The sequence below is a fragment of the Musca autumnalis genome, unplaced genomic scaffold (assembly GCF_047663935.1).
Source record: "Musca autumnalis isolate F117 unplaced genomic scaffold, ASM4766393v1 scaffold_1, whole genome shotgun sequence".
In the NCBI taxonomy this organism is placed as follows: domain Eukaryota; kingdom Metazoa; phylum Arthropoda; class Insecta; order Diptera; family Muscidae; genus Musca; species Musca autumnalis.
Window position 1 is genome coordinate 141,594,181 of NW_027411644.1, and position 17,488 is coordinate 141,611,668.

Consider the following 17,488-nt stretch of genomic DNA (forward strand, 5'->3'; position numbering starts at 1 on the left):
GTCTGTCATCCTTTCTTCAGTAATTATCCCTATTTTATCCTATCACTGCTAGGGGCGCTCTGCAACTACGAAAATACCTAGAAAAACAAAATTTCTGTATTACTTTTACAGATATTACTGGTTTTTTGTGCATTCCTACACTGCATTTCAGCCTTCCGAATGTACTTATCCCTAGTTCATATTATCACCGCTAAGAGGCGCTCTGCAAGTACGAAAACACTTGGAAACCAGTATTTTGTATAGTGGTTTCAAATATATGCGGTTATTTTCGGACATTAGTGCTTTGGAAAAACGAAAATGCTTAGAAAAACGTAAGTTTCGTATTATTTCTGCAAATATTTCCGGGTTTTCGTTGTTCCTTTTGGACAATCATCCACTACATTTGTTCTCTTCGTTAAGTTGCTCCATAGTTCAGTCTTCTGTCGCTAGGTGTCGCCGTTAATACCAGGGAATATCTTAAAACCATCGTTATTTTCGGTTTTTCCTGAAAATGGTTCCATTGTTTCATTAAACTCGTGCGAATTCATATATTTCTTGCCTTTTTAAAGTTCCAATTCTTACTGTGTTTCAAGTTTTCAAGTTTTTTTCTTTGACTTTTACTGACCGATCATGTCTTTTGAGGCCTTTATTCGTCAGGCTGACCGGTTGGTCACCTTTGATGCCGATGTGGTCGGTGGTAATATTCCCTTTATGTCTTCCCAATTCATAAAGATCCACATTTCTGAAGTTTAGTCCATGTGGGCGGAGATCAAGTCGGCATATGAGCGATTCATGTCCGATCGAGGATGTGGAAGATGTAAAACAGGAAAAATGTGCAGAAGCTGCTTCAGAGCGTGAGAGATTCAAAGCGAATTACAATAGCGCTTATATCACTTATTGTGAGTGCTTGGGCCGCCTGACTCAGCTGTCTGAAGATTTCCAGAGTCAGACAGCTCCCAAAGAGCTTTCTGCTTCGCCTTCGAATCCATCGACCCAGATGCCTATATCGAGTGTGAGCCACGATCACAGATCGAATTATTCTTTGAAGCTCCCTCCATGTGATACCGAAGTTTTCAAAGGGGATTATATATCATGGAATTCTGGGCTCAATCCAGTTGAGCGATTGTTTCATCTGACCCAGAAGACTAAAGGTGAAGCTCGGGATATAGTTCAACGTTCGCCTTTTACCAATCAAGGTTTCCAACTCACTTGGAAGAATTTGCGCGATCGTTTCGGAAACAAACGAATTCTTGTTAATGGCCAATTAAAAGTTGTATTCAATCTGCGAGATTTGTCGTTCCTGGAGAAACTTCATACTCCATTTCAACGAATTATATTCCACAGCCACCCAGGTGAGATTTGGAGTTACAAACTGTCACCTACGGTGCCAATTGTGCTCCCTACTTGGCTATTCGCACTCTTCTCCAACTTGCTGACGATGTTCAAACACAGTGTGAGATTATTCGTGATGATGCGCTTTTCGGAGCGCATTTAATTCCTTTCCCAATAAAATCTCGGAATGAGCTCAAGTTCGCTCTATAATCCGCTGGCTTTTTCTTTCGGAAATTGACAACTCCAGAGATATTCCTGCATATCTTTCCAATGATCATTTACTTCATGATGACTTTCTAAAGTTCAATGACCACAGCACAGCCAAAACATTAGGAATTCGGTGGGACGCTAGTTCTCATCCCTTCTCTTTTCTACAACACCGTTTCCCCCTTTATGTTCGTACACGAAAATGGAGATAATTTTCCCAGATATCCAAGTCATTCGATCCTGCTGGCTGTCTTTAGTAACGCCACTTTGTCCGAATGGAAAGTGTTCCAATCTGCTTATCCGATTTCATCCTATCAACGAGCACTTAGAGTGTTTTCCGATGTCTATCGATTCATTCATCGTACACATCCACAATATCGTTCTGCTTTTCCGCAAGATTCTCAGCCTCTTTTTAGCTCCGATATGATGGGAGGTCGTAATATCCTTGTTAAGCGGTATCAAAAGCTCTGTTACCCAGAGAAGTACAAATCATTGTACTTCAAGGCGATCTCTTCATCCAGACCGATTTTGAGTTTGAATCCATTCCTGGATTCTGATGGACTAATCCGTTCTTGTGGGCGGTTAGATTCGTCACCTGGTATTCCTCTCGATCATTCTACCTTACAATTGTAACACAGTTTGTTCATCAGATCACAATTCATGTTGGTAACCAACTTGTTCTTCAGGTGGCAAGATCCCAGTACTGCATCCCTTAGGTAAAGAACTGTCATTAGGGACTGAAAAATTTTTGTTCTGTAAAAGAAGCATTATCAGAAGCAGATAATGGCTGCTTCTCCTCCTGTTATTTCCCGTCCATTTTCCTGTACCGGCCTGGATTTTGCGGGACCGTTTGACATAAAGAGCTATTGCGGACGTGTTTGTCGCATCACGAAAGGGTAGGTGTGCGTATTCGTATGTTTTCCACTAAGGCAATACATCTTGAGCCTACTTCCGGCCTTTTTACCCCCACGTTCATGGCGGCTTTTCATCGTTTCGTTTCTAGAAGAGGATGTCCAGCTCATCTATAATGGGTAGGGTCATAAAAATTTATATACGGATGTCGTAACACAGAAGGGCATCGTAATGCATCCGATGACCAAACTTGTAACTCTTCCTTTCAATAACTAAGATGCTCATCCTTTACTTACATGTTTATTCTTTCTTCCCCTCTAACTATCTTAATCCGTATCCAGAACCATGCCTAAACATACAAGACACATCCAAGACCGCGAGGCCCATGCGAACACAGCGCCTTTTAGGAGAGGCCGTTTCATCTATCGCTTTTGTCAACTTCCCCACCCTCTTCCTTTTTGCAACAAGTTTTTGAATATGACCATGGATGAGCGCATGGATGCTGTTCGGAAGCACAAATATTGTGTAAATTGTTTAGCTTACGGTCATTCGCATGGCACGTGTTTCAACGATCGCGGCTGTCACCATTGCCACAAGTTTTACCACACTCTGCTCCATGGAACCCACTCAGCCGTCTGTTGTTTCAAAGGGGTCTCTTTCTTCATTAATTCAAAAGAATCGGATGATATTGTTGCCGACTGTCCTGGTTCGTATCGATGCAAAGGTGGTAGCACGTTGTCTGTTAGGGACGGGCTTATGGTGTGCCGCATCTTCCGGAGTTTTGCTGATAAGCACAAGCTGACACGGCTCACTTTGAAGGAGGAGACGATTTGTCCGCTTACGCTTTATTCGAGGCATGATTCGTCAGTTAAGGTGGAGGAAACCTTTCGGAGGATAAACCTTTCAAAAGGCACTTCCCCCACTTGCTCTTCGCCGATCCCGATTTTCACCAAGCAGCCGCAATTGATATCGTGATCTTAGTGGGTAATTTACGGGTCGTGGTCAAATTGAGTTCAGTTAGTTTTTTTACTTTTCATTCTCTTTTGTCCATTTAATTCCATCAATAAATGAATTACCATATAAATGCACTATTGTTTTTTCATCCCCAAAAGCACAAACTTTCCTTTTCAGCGAGCATAGTATCTAGTGGCAGTGGACGGACTGGTACCAGTCCGGCTAGAAATATGCTACATATTTTTTCACATTTTGTAAACAAGAGAGAGAGTGCAAGTGTACTTTTTTTTTTGTTTCTTTTCTTTAGTTGCAGTTACTGCAAGGGGACCGCTAATATTAACGTCAAAGTTAACTGTTCTGTGCCTCGATTCACTATCACAAGTTGTTTAAATGTTTTAACCATATTGTTGTTTAAATGTTTTAACCATAATTTTATCGACTTTGGTGTTCTGAAAAATTTTAAACAACTTTACACATTTTTATTTGAAATTTTGTCGACAAATAAACGGCAATAAATTTTGTGTTGTTAAATTGTCGCCGATTTGTTGTTATTAAAAATAGCATTTGAATAAGTTATATATGATTTATCTAGGCCGATAGCCCTAGTTGCTAGTGCTTTTTTTATAATTTTGTATTATGATTTTTAATTGTAATAAATATTTTGAAAATAAAAATAAATAAAACAAATGATTTAACCATGAAAGAATCCGCGTGAATTTTGCTTTTTCTAAGAACTTTGACCGTAACTCTTCTCTTTCTTGATATTCAGCCGCGCCGCGACCATTATTTCTGAACTTTTTCTCCTTTCGTCAATACGGTACCAATTGGAGGCGCCATCCTACAATAAGACCTTTGTACTTAAGCAATTCTTGTTTCATTGCAAAGCAGTTACACCTACGTGGAATACACTGGACATTCACTCGAACAGTTTATTCAATATAGTTTTATAAAAACTGGGGAATTTTCGTGGAATATACGTTTTTTATTGTATGATTTTTAAGACTTCGTCTTATCGGGCTATTAGGTCTACGTTTATCAATGAAAAATAAAGACTATTTATTCCATTTTTCTACCCGACGTTTCGTTGGGATTTTCTAACATCTTCAGGGGTAATTTTTTATTAATCTGGCAACGACAACGAATATACATACAATAATTAGTTTTTTCTATTTATCCTTTAGTGTTTCTAGCATAAAAATTGCATACTTACAAATAATCTTTCGTCAGTTTTACATTTAAATTTAGTCAATTGGAGGTTATAAAAAAACAACACAACAAATAAAATAAAAATAAATGCAAAAATAATTAAAATGTATAAATGTAAATATCACAGTAGTCTTAATACTAAAAATCACAGAAGTTAGAATACGACTAAAATATTGCTAATCTTCTTTTCTATTTATTGCACGTTCCATTTTTTGTTGAATTCTTATGCTTTCTAATGTGTATCTTTTATTTTCTTTTCTCTCTTTATCTAATATTCTGACGTTATCAAGATCAGCTGTATGTTTGTTGTCAATGCAATGTTGCGCCAAAGCTGTAGTTTGTTTACCTTTGTTGATGTCGTTGTAGTGTTCAGCTATTCTCGTCGCTAAGCTTCGTTTTGTTGTTCCTACGTATAATCTTTCACATTTGTCTTTTTTGTTGCCATTGCATGTTATTTGGTACACAACATTATTCTGGTCATTCTTTTCTATTTTTGTTTTAGTTTTTGTGTATAGTGATGATATCGTTCTGTATGCTTTGTGTGCTAGCCCTATTTCTTCATTGTCAATAATTTCATTTATTAGTTTTGTTTCTGTAAGCCTTGGTATATATTGCACGCTATAGTATTTGGTGTTGCCAGATGTTTTATTGTTAACTTCTTTCTGGGATGATGCGTTTTTAATAAGTTTATTTATTATCTTGGTCGGGTAGTTATTTTGCTTTAATATATATTTTATTTTGTCTATATTTTTGTTGATGAACTTATCATGACACAGTGTTAATACTTTTTTAATTAGACTGGTGGCGGTATTAAGTTTTTGTTGTATTGGCTGTGTAGAATGATAATTTATTATCCTTCCGGAGGCCGTTGGTTTCATATACCAATCTGTATGTAATTTATTGCCAAATTTGTGGATTTTTATATCTAAAAATGGTATACAGTCATTTTCCTCCATTTCAATCGTGAATTTCAGTTTATTGTGGTAGTTATTTAGCGTATCTAATATTTTGGTTTCCTCTCCTTTTTTAATAATGGCAAACATATCGTCAACATATTTCGTCAAGAATTTAAATTTAATATTTTGTTTGTCAAGACCGTCTATTATTTGCGTCAAGAGTGTGTCGAGAACTATATCGGCTATTGTTGGGGATAGTGGATTTCCCATTGGCATTCCATATACTTGGGTGTAAAAATCTCCGTCATACATAAAATAATTGTTTTCATTAAGACAAAATTGCAAAATATTCAAGAATTGTTGTTTTGGTATTTTCGTATGTTTCTCAATGTTCCTCCACTGTGTCATTATGTTTTTGATGGCCATATGTATCGGTATATTAGTAAATAATGATACCACGTCAAAGGATACTAAGATATCATTATCGTCAAGAATTATTTCGTCTAGTTTCTTCTTAAGTTCAAAGGAATTTTTAATGTTGTATTCTTCAACTATAATAGTTTTTAGAAGATTGCCAACGTGCTTGGATAATTTATAACACTGTACTTCTACGGAAGACGATATGGGTCTTAGAGGCATGTTTTCCTTATGTACCTTAGGGAGGCCATAAAGTCTAGGCGCGTTAGAGGCATGTGATGTGAGTTGGAATTTCTCCAGATTTGTAATATGGTTTTGTTTGTAAAGGTCCATGACAATTTTGTTATTTTTTCTCTGCAATTTTTGTGTTGGATCCGTTCTTGTTTTCTTGTATGTTGTTTTATCGTCCAGTAGATCTTTCATTCCTTTCTTATATGTTTCTTTATACATTACTACAGTTTTGTTACCCTTGTCAGCCTTTGTGATTACAATTTCGTCTTTAATTTTCTTCAAAAAATCCTTTGTTTCTTCAAATATTCGTAGTATGAATTTTTCTTTTTGGTTCAATCTTGCTGTTCGTTTGAATTTTAGTATTCTGTTGGCTATCTTTGTTCTCGTTATTTCTTTATGTCTGTCGTCAGTAAGGGTTTGTATGTTGCTTTTTTATGAAATTATCGTATTCTTCCAACTGCATCGTCGATTTAATTGTCTTCTTTATATTAGATATTGCGTAGTTTAAGTCTTTTATGTTTATATTTGTATCTTTTATTTCTACGTTAAGTAGTTTGTTGTGGAATTTTTGTTCTATGTTTTTAAATTCTGTTACTGCCTGATTTGAAGTAAAAAGTGATCTTGAATTTGTTGTAGAATTGCATATGTGTGAAGGTATCAGTCCATTTTTTCTGCATGCTAATAGAAATTTTAATCTCTCTGACAATTTTGCCAGTCGTTTTATATTCCTGCAGTACGATTTTAATGATGTGCAGGTTTCCTCGTGTACTTTAGTTTGATATGTGCAAAAAAATCTTTCATGTTGTCGTTTGCTGATTAATTCAAATTATATCGGCGGGCCCTCCGTTTTTTTACTTTATTTTAAGTTTCTTTGACCTTTTTGAATCTTTTTGTATGATTTTTAAGACTTCGTCTTATCGGGCTATTAGGTCTACGTTTATCAATGAAATATAAAGACTATTTATTCCATTTTTCTACCCGACGTTTCGTTGGGATTTTCCAACATCTTCAGGGGTAATTTTTTATTAATCTGGCAACGACAACGTATATTCGTTACAATAATTAGTTTTTTCTATTTTTTCCTTTAGTGTTTCTAGCATAAAAATTGCATACTTACAAATAATCTTTCGTCAGTTTTACATTTAAATTTAGTCAATTGGAGGTTATAAAAAAAACAACACAACAAATAAAATAAAAATAAATGCAAAAATAATTAAAATGTATAAATGTAAATATCACAGTAGTCTTAATACTAAAAATCGCAGAAGTTACAATACGACTAAAATATTGCTAATGTATATATTGCATTGGTATTATCCTTATCTTCTTTTCTATTTATTGCACGTTCCATTTTTTGTTGAATTCTTATGCTTTCTATTGTGTATCTTTTATTTTCGTTCCTCCACTGTGTCATTAATTTTTTGATGGCCATATGTATCGGTATATTAGTAAATAATGATACCACGTCAAAGGATACTAAGATATCATTATCGTCAAGAATTATTTCGTCTAGTTTCTTCTTAAGTTCAAAGGAATTTTTAATGTTGTATTCTTCAACTATAATAGTTTTTAGAAGATTGCCAACGTGCTTGGATAATTTATAACACGGTACTTCTACGGAAGACGATATGGGTCTTAGAGGCATGTTTTCCTTATGTACCTTAGGGAGGCCATAAAGTCTAGGCGCGTTAGAGGCATGTGATGTGAGTTGGAATTTCTCCAGATTTGTAATATGGTTTTGTTTGTAAAGGTCCATGGCAATTTTGTTATTTTTTCTCTGCAATTTTTGTGTTGGATCCGTTCTTGTTTTCTTGTATGTTGTTTTATCGTCCAGTAGATCTTTCATTCCTTTCTTATATGTTTCTTTATACATTACTACAGTTTTGTTACCCTTGTCAGCCTTTGTGATTACAATTTCGTCTTTAATTTTCTTCAAAAAATCCATTGTTTCTTCAAATATTCGTAGTATGAATTTTTCTTTTTGGTTCAATCTTGTTGTTCGTTTGAATGTTAGTATTCTGTTGGCTATCTTTGTTCTCGTTATTTCTTTATGTCTGTCGTCAGTAAGGGTTTGGACCTACTGTTCCAAATCTGCGATAAGTTTCACAGATGAAAAATCGGTGCTTTTTATAGGCAGTGCGAATTTTTCCCCTAGAGACAGTAGCCACATGCTTTCTTTCCCGAATTCGATATTTGTTTTATTTACAAACCACGAGTCATTGTATTGCAACCCATATGTTTCTAGTCCATCTTTTTTCAATTTTGTTAGTTTCGATGAATGTGTTTTTCTGTTATTTTCTTTAAGAAATATATATCTAGTATGTTGCCTTTTTATGAAATTATCGTATTCTTCCAACTGCATCGTCGATTTAATTGTCTTCTTTATACTGGATATTGCGTAGTTTAAGTCTTTTATGTTTATATTTGTATCTTTTATTTCTACGTTAAGCAGTTTGTTGTGGAATTTTTGTTCTATGTTTTTAAATTCTGTTATTGCCTGATTTCAAGTAAAAAGTGATCTTGAATTTGTTGTAGAATTGCATATGTGTGAAGGTATCAGTCCATTTTTTCTGCATGCTAATAGAAATTTTAATCTCTCTGACAATTTTGCCAGTCGTTTTATATTCCTGCAGTACGATTTTAATGATGTGCAGGTTTCCTCGTTGTACTTTAGTTTGATATGTGCAAAAAAATCTTTCATGTTGTCGTTTGCTGATTAATTCAAATTATATCGGCGGGCCCTCCGATTGTTTACTTTATTTTAAGTTTCTTTGACCTTTTTGAATCTTTTTGTATGATTTTTAAGACTTCGTCTTATCGGGCTATTAGGTCTACGTTTATCAATGAAAAATAAAGACTATTTATTCCATTTTTCTACCCGACTATAGCGTGCAATATATACCAAGGCTTACAGAAACAAAACTAATAAATGAAATTATTGACAATGAAGAAATAGGGCTAGCACACAAAGCATGCAGAACGATAGTCTTTAATAGTCTTTATTTTTCATTGACAAACGTAGACCTAATAGCCCGATAAGACGAAGTCTTAAAAATCATACAAAAAGATTCAAAAAGGTCAAAGAAACTTAAAATAAAGTAAAAAATCGGAGGGCCCGCCGATATAATTTGAATTAATCAGCAAACGACAACATGAAAGATTTTTTTGGACTGATACCTTCACACATATGCAATTCTACAACAAATTCAAGATCACTTTTTACTTCAAATCAGGCAATAACAGAATTTAAAAACATAGAACAAAAATTCCACAACAAACTACTTAACGTAGAAATAAAAGATACAAATATAAACATAAAAGACTTAAAGTACGCAATATCCAGTATAAAGAAGACAATTAAATCGACGATGCAGTTGGAAGAATACGATAATTTCATAAAAAGGCAACATACTAGATATATATTTCTTAAAGAAAATAACAGAAAAACACATTCATCGAAACTAACAAAATTGAAAAAAGATGGACTAGAAACATATGGGTTGCAATACAATGACTCGTGGTTTGTAAATAAAACAAATATCGAATTCGGGAAAGAAAGCATGTGGCTACTGTGTCTAGGGGAAAAATTCGCACTGCCTATAAAAAGCACCGATTTTTCATCTGTGAAACTTATCGCAGATTTGGAACAGTAGGTCCAAACCCTTACTGACGACAGACATAAAGAAATAACGAGAACAAAGATAGCCAACAGAATACTAACATTCAAACGAACAACAAGATTGAACCAAAAAGAAAAATTCATACTACGAATATTTGAAGAAACAAAGGATTTTTTGAAGAAAATTAAAGACGAAATTGTAATCACAAAGGCTGACAAGGGTAACAAAACTGTAGTAATGTATAAAGAAACATATAAGAAAGGAATGAAAGATCTACTGGACGATAAAACAACATACAAGAAAACAAGAACGGATCCAACACAAAAATTTCAGAGAAAAAATAACAAAATTGTCATGGACCTTTACAAACAAAACCATATTACAAATCTGGAGAAATTCCAACTCACATCACATGCCTCTAACGCGCCTAGACTTTATGGCCTCCCTAAGGTACATAAGGAAAACATGCCTCTAAGACCCATATCGTCTTCCGTAGAAGTACAGTGTTATAAATTATCCAAGCACGTTGGCAATCTTCTAAAAACTATTGTAGTTGAAGAATACAACATTAAAAATTCCTTTGAACTTAAGAAGAAACTAGACGAAATAATTCTTGACGATAATGATATCTTAGTATCCTTTGACGTGGTATCATTATTTACTAATATACCGATACATATGGCCATCAAAAACATAATGACACAGTGGAGGAACATTGAGAAACATACGAAAATACCAAAACAACAATTCTTGAATATTTTGCAATTTTGTCTTAATGAAAACAATTATTTTATGTATGACGGAGATTTTTACACCCAAGTATATGGAATGCCAATGGGAAATCCACTATCCCCAACAATAGCCGATATAGTTCTCGACACACTCTTGACGCAAATAATAGACGATCTTGACAAACAAAATATTAAATTTAAATTCTTGACGAAATATTTTGACGATATGTTTGCCATTATTAAAAAAGGAGAGGAAACCAAAATATTAGATACGCTAAATAACTACCACAATAAACTGAAATTCACGATTGAAATGGAGGAAAATGACTGTATACCATTTTTAGATATAAAAATCCAAAAATTTGGCAATAAATTACCAAATACAGATTGGTATATGAAACCAACGGCCTCCGGAAGGATAATAAATTATCATTCTACACAGCCAATACAACAAAAACTTAATACCGCCACCAGTCTAATTAAAAAGTATTAACACTGTGTCATGATAAGTTCATCAACAAAAATATAGACAAAATAAAATATATATTAAAGCAAAATAACTACCCGACCAAGATAATAAATAAACTTATTAAAAACGCATCATCCCAGAAAGAAGTTAACAATAAAACATCTGGCAACACCAAATACTATAGCGTGCAATATATACCAAGGCTTACAGAAACAAAACTAATAAATGAAATTATTGACAATGAAGAAATAGGGCTAGCACACAAAGCATACAGAACGATATCATCACTATACACAAAAACTAAAACAAAAATAGAAAAGAATGACCAGAATAATGTTGTGTACCAAATAACATGCAATGGCAACAAAGAAGACAAATGTGAAAGATTATACGTAGGAACAACAAAACGAAGCTTAGCGACGAGAATAGCAGAACACTACAACGACATCAACAAAGGTAAAAAAACTACAGCTTTGGCGCAACATTGCATTGACAACAAACATACAGCTGATCTTGATAACGTCAGAATATTAGATAAAGAGAGAAACGAAAATAAAAGATACACAATAGAAAGCATAAGAATTCAACAAAAAATGGAACGTGCAATAAATAGAAAAGAAGATAAGGATAATACCAATGCAATATATACATTAGCAATATTTTAGTCGTATTCTAACTTCTGTGATTTTTAGTATTAAGACTACTGTGATATTTACATTTATACATTTTAATTATTTTTGCATTTATTTTTATTTTATTTGTTGTGTTGTTTTTTTTTATAACCTCCAATTGACTAAATTTAAATGTAAAACTGACGAAAGATTATTTGTAAGTATGCAATTTTTATGCTAGAAACACTAAAGAAAAAAATAGAAAAAACTAATTATTGTATGTATATTCGTTGTCGTTGCCAGATTAATAAAAAATTACCCCTGAAGATGTTGGAAAATCCCAACGAAACGTCGGGTAGAAAAATGGAATAAATAGTCTTTATTTTTCATTGATAAACGTAGACCTAATAGCCCGATAAGACGAAGTCTTAAAAATCATACAAAAAGATTCAAAAAGGTCAAAGAAACTTAAAATACGTTTTTTATATTTTTAATTCTTCGTTTTTATATTTTCTTTATTTTTGACAACTTAAATTTCCAGAGATATCATATTAAAATATTTATTTTCGATATTTTAACATAAGTTACTGAATAACACTATCGTTAGTGCAAACCCCAAAACCTGGCGATAAAAATAACAACTCGACTGTCGTTAAAAAGTTACAGAATAGGCCCAATGGTTACCCTGTTTTCAGTTTCTAGTTTTTAGCCTTTTATTCCTAAATTTGCATCTCTCTCTTTGTACTAAAATGCATAATTCTCTTGTCCTATTGGGTTTTTCTTTATTGTAAATAAAATCACTTCTTTTTTACCCTGCAAACACGACTGTTGTTCCTGGTAAGAATCGTTTTGAAAACCTTCAGATTTGCTTCAATAAAATCCATAATTGTTGCTGCTCCAAAAAATCATTGTTTTATTTTTTTTTCATATCATCCAATAAATAACCAATGTCGAATATACAGAAAAATCAAACATAGTTTTTTTCGGAACCAAGACCGAGTAAACATCAAAAAGACAATGAAAACGGGACAATATTGATTAGTTGTCAAAGAGAACCGTACCTAAAATCTGCTGAGCAACATTTTTGTATAATATTTGGATGTTGAAAAATCTCATCTTGTGGTACTTCTACTACGGTTCAAGAAATAAAGGACGAAAAGTATATGAAAGGAATTAAGTTTGAAGAATGAAATGTTCTACAAAAAGATCGCCAATCGATTTGACTGATGGCATGTAACCTTAAAACGAAGCTACAATAACGCCATAGATAAAAATGAAGCTATTTTCGCAAGTATTATAGGGGAAAATCAAAAAATTCATCACGCGATATCCAAGAAACTTGACCTATTGCGAAAATTCCATATTGGGTTCTTAATATACTTACTAAGAACTTTCATCCCCAAAAGTAATTTTCCACCCCCAGACTTTTAGTTCCGTTTTGTGTCACAGTGTTATCACTTCTATCCACAAAATCCTTAACAAATGCATTAGCAGGCCAAAATTCCTTCGACATTAATTGCGAAAAAATATTTTCATGCATCACTATTTTAAAAGATAATTTACTTCCAAGAACTCTGACCGAAATTTATAACATCTGAGAAAGAAATCGCCTTCGATTTTGTACTTAATATAATAGTTTATATCATCAGCTGTCGTATCCGGTCCAAACCTAGACACAAATACCATTTTCATGGCCGGAGCCACAGTTAATGTCCTTTGACCAGGCTAAAGGGATAGACCAGTATTTGCAGAAGCAGCCGCTGAATTAACAGAGGCAGTAAGTGATGCCTCGTGAGCTCTCTGAATACAATGTGATGTCTTCTCCAGACCAACACTATCGATATACATTAGTTCAGGAACCATTTTCACTCCAACATTCTTATTAACCATTGGGGCAGCATGCGACACAACGGAAGATGTTTGTGCTGGAACATTCCCTACAGAAACACCAGGATTGCGAGCAGGCGCAACCTTAGTTGGTGCCTTTTTCGCGGACCTTTTACGTTTCTTACCAGATACCACAGGTGACGATACGAATTCATCTAAATCTTGATATTTCTCAAATAAATTTGAGAAATCGAGATGATAGAAAGGAAAATCATTTTTTATCGATATTAATTCAGACTTCAAGTCTTTAACAATATTATAAAAATCGGCAGAGAGTTTTCTGCACATAGGACAGCACCAACGAACACCAACATTTTCCCGAATAGTATCAACAACTTTTGCATTAATCCGAGCACACTTAACATGCCATTAATTAAAACAAAACCAACATGTAACACATAATGCATCATCTTCAACGACATTACACAATTCATAAGGGCAACTTTGTTTTGAGATGACAAACAAAAGAGGAGAAGGAATTTGAAAATGCTACAACAACAAATCAACTAATTTAACAAAGGATGATGACAAAAAGAAATTGGCAATTAAGGGGCTTCTACAGGGTATGTTTTATACCAGGAGGAGGCATTGTGACTCACAAGAGAGCCCATTTGATCTAAGTGAGCGTAAATTTGTTATCGCTCACAGCCTGTGTAGATGCTAACACGTTGTGAACAACAACAAATTTACGCTCATTGAGAGCACAAGAGAGACCCAAAAATGTTCTCTGCCTCACTCTGTTTTATACATTACAAATCTGAGTTTTGTTCACATGGTGTGAACCATTCATTCAGGATTGGGCTGACTATTAGATCTGGCAAACCATCGATATTTCCAACATTAGATATTTTCGATATAATGTTTTAAAATATCGATTGCTATCGATATTATCGTTAAGCTTTCATCGCCATTAATTTGGAGATGAAAATGGCGGAAATGTCAATGATTTTCTTGAAATTATGCAAAAGTAGTTCACAGAAATGTAAAGGATAATAAACAACTGTTTTTATTTTATAAAAAATGTAAAAAAAAATTATTTTACCGAAAAATGTGTACGTGTGACTACGGACTTACATTCTTCCGCACACATAACCGAAAAGCTGCGAAATTTCTATTTATTTCAATGGTTAGGGGTTTTTAATAATCGATAATATCGATAGGCAAAACTATCTATCAATATTGAATCTTTAAATAATAATCGATATTATCGATAGTGCCATCGATTTTTCGCCAGCTCTACTGAATATGATTATGCTTACGCCGTTTTGCCTCCCTATTTAAAAATCGGCAAACCAAATTGGGGTACACACGATAAGTTTTGACTGTCAGTTTTGCTCAAATAATCGGTTGCTTGCCAGTTCATTTTTGTCAGTCATCAGGCAACCACAAAATATGTTGTGGTTGCTGGACAGTTTGCCATTTATCGATATTTCCGAAAAATCGACAGTCAAAACTGATCTTGTGTACTCCGCTTAAACAGAAACAAAGCTAGAATTTCTGTGGTCCATATTTTTTTTTTTTTAACTGAGAGGTGAAAGAAAAAACCTATGCGGGTAATATCCTGTTCTATGAATACTGACAATAATTATATGCCTTTTACGACAAATGTAGATTAATAATTATTATAATTATGTCTATTACAGTACATATTCACCACTCTAACGTAATCAATTTATGTAGCATGCCGATAGTTGTCTTTAATTAAATGTCCCGTATTTACATTACGCATGTTTAAATAAAATAAATCAAATAACTGTCGTGTTTGCTCAAAACAGTTCATGTATTTAGGTGCCAGTGTTAATTAGGTTTCGATCACCTCTTCGATAACGACAACAACGACAGTGAAAAACATTAGAACCGTCTATAATTACAATCTTCCAATACAAAAAATATTATGAAAATTTGCCGCCTGACCTTTTTTTGTGTGTCAATAAAAAATTCGCCGAGCAAAATTAATTCCACCCTTTCATAAAAAAATAAAACTGACCAATTTTTTTAGTTTTAGCATTGAAACTGATGGTAAACTATTTGATCTTTTACATATTGACAGTGGTGTAGGTAATTGCAAAAAAAATATATTGTTACTTACACTGGTTTGTTGTTCATGATGCTGCTGTTGGTTTCTCTGAGAATGATCTGTTTCCCATGGTACATATCGATTGTTATAAGCCGTTGGCCCGTGCCATTGATTCAAGACCATAGAATTTCGACTGTCGTCATTGGTATTAATGCTGCTAAAATTACTTTGATTGGATGTTCTTACCATCTCTTCCTTCGATTTAGCTTTAAGTTTTTTCCCAAAATAACACCAACGTCTATGATACGCTATGCTAATCGCCACTATACTTATTAGGGAGATGCTGCAAATTGTCACAACAATTAGAATTACTTCAGTCCTATATGCATAAACACTACTGTGATTATTATTTTCCGTTATATCTTTTTCTGATTCAACTCCGATGTTGTTTGTTATGAGTTGGGTTTTTGGGACAAGCGTTTCATTGTCGGTGTTATTATCATTCCCACCATCTTGTTTCGCGGTATTATTAAGCTGTAACCGCGTATTGGAATTTGATAATTGAGTCGAAAGATTATTGTAGGGAGACGTTGGCGACAGTTTCGAAGATTTGAGATTTGGAGCTTGATTCCGTATAGATTGTACTCCTGGCAGACTATCGAAAGATGGCAGTAATAATGATATATTTTGTAAAACATTTGCGATCGATGGTGGCGTTCTGGAATACTTATTTTTAATATCATGTGTTGATAAAACGTTAACATAAACCTCATTTTTGGCAGTCAATTCTCCATCAGAAACGGTGATATATAAGAAAAAGTTTTCTCCACCCTGCAACAAGAAGTAAATTAAAGTAGACGCATTTACTTTAAAGTAATTATACTTACTCTGCCAACAAGACTTTCGTTAAGATACACAACACCTCCCACAGGATCTATACGAAATGGAAGTTTAATTCCTTTGTATTGTGCTTCAAGTCCAAATATAAGATCATCTTTTTCTGGATCGTCTGCCCGAATTCTAGCAATAATTTGACCAACTGGCTCATTTTCTGAAATACGCCAATTCCGATCTGGCACTATCAATATAGGGGGTGTATTTAGATGGAAACGTTCTTGACTTGATACTAAAAAACAATATTTATATAATTATTATATGTATTTATATATAAACACAATCATGTTATCAGGAAAAGAAGATGATCAATAAATTATACTTATACTTATTATTAATTTTAATAATATGTTTATCATTTACTGCCAATTAATTGAATTGCATTACAAACAGGAATTTCCATATCGACACCTCCAAATAATAGTATGCTAAGTCTAAAAAGTGAGTTTTGCAGGAGAAGCTCTCAAAGTGTGGACATTTTTTTGAACTTCAGTACTATGCTAAGTCAATATTTGTTTATAACTTCTGTTCGGATTGACCGATCATTACCAAAATTTGACAGAATTTAAGTTAAAGGACGTTCGACACCTCCAATTAATAGTTTGCTAATTCTGAACAGTGAGTTTTGCTGGACAAGCTCTAAAAGTTTGGAAATTTCTTTGACCTTCAGTACTATGCTAAGTAAATATTTGTTTATAACTTCTGTTCGGATTGTCCGATTATTACCAAAATTTGACAGAATTTAAGTTAAAGGACGTTAAATATAAAAATGTAAAGAACTTGAAAACATGCTAAGTCGACTTAGCATACTATTGTTTGGAGGCGTCGATATGTGTATACATTTATAGCGAAAGTAAAAAAAAATTAAGCAAGATAAACCCAAGGTTTGCACTATTACAATACGCGAACTATTGTAGTTTACCAGATAGTACGACTATTTTTTTATTTTAAAAATATTTATTACAATTAAAAATTATAATAAAAAAGCACCAGCAACTAGGGCTATCGGCCAAATGAAGTGTTTTTTAACAAAGCTCAAAAATTTGGCTAAAAAATTCATTTTCCTGGAAGCTAGGACCGCGTAAAGGAATAAACAATAGCTAACAGCACGATGAAGGAACGGTTTTTTTACGTTGTCATTCGATTCGGGGTTAAAAGTAATAAAACTCGAGTATGCCGTTTCCA

General features: G+C 33.8%; 1 protein-coding gene across 1 annotated transcript in view; it reads right to left on the reverse strand.

Annotated features, from left to right (window-relative positions):
- Cad96Ca (tyrosine kinase receptor Cad96Ca) overlaps positions 1 to 17,488 on the reverse strand; it is a 348,405-nt gene that overhangs the window by 224,116 nt on the left and 106,801 nt on the right. Inside the window, exons 3-4 of the mRNA XM_073956230.1 lie at positions 16,297 to 16,535; positions 15,482 to 16,240 (exon numbers count right to left, since the gene is read on the reverse strand). Coding sequence (XP_073812331.1) covers positions 15,482 to 16,240; positions 16,297 to 16,535 — 998 coding nt within the window. The remainder of the gene's footprint in view (positions 1 to 15,481; positions 16,241 to 16,296; positions 16,536 to 17,488) is intronic.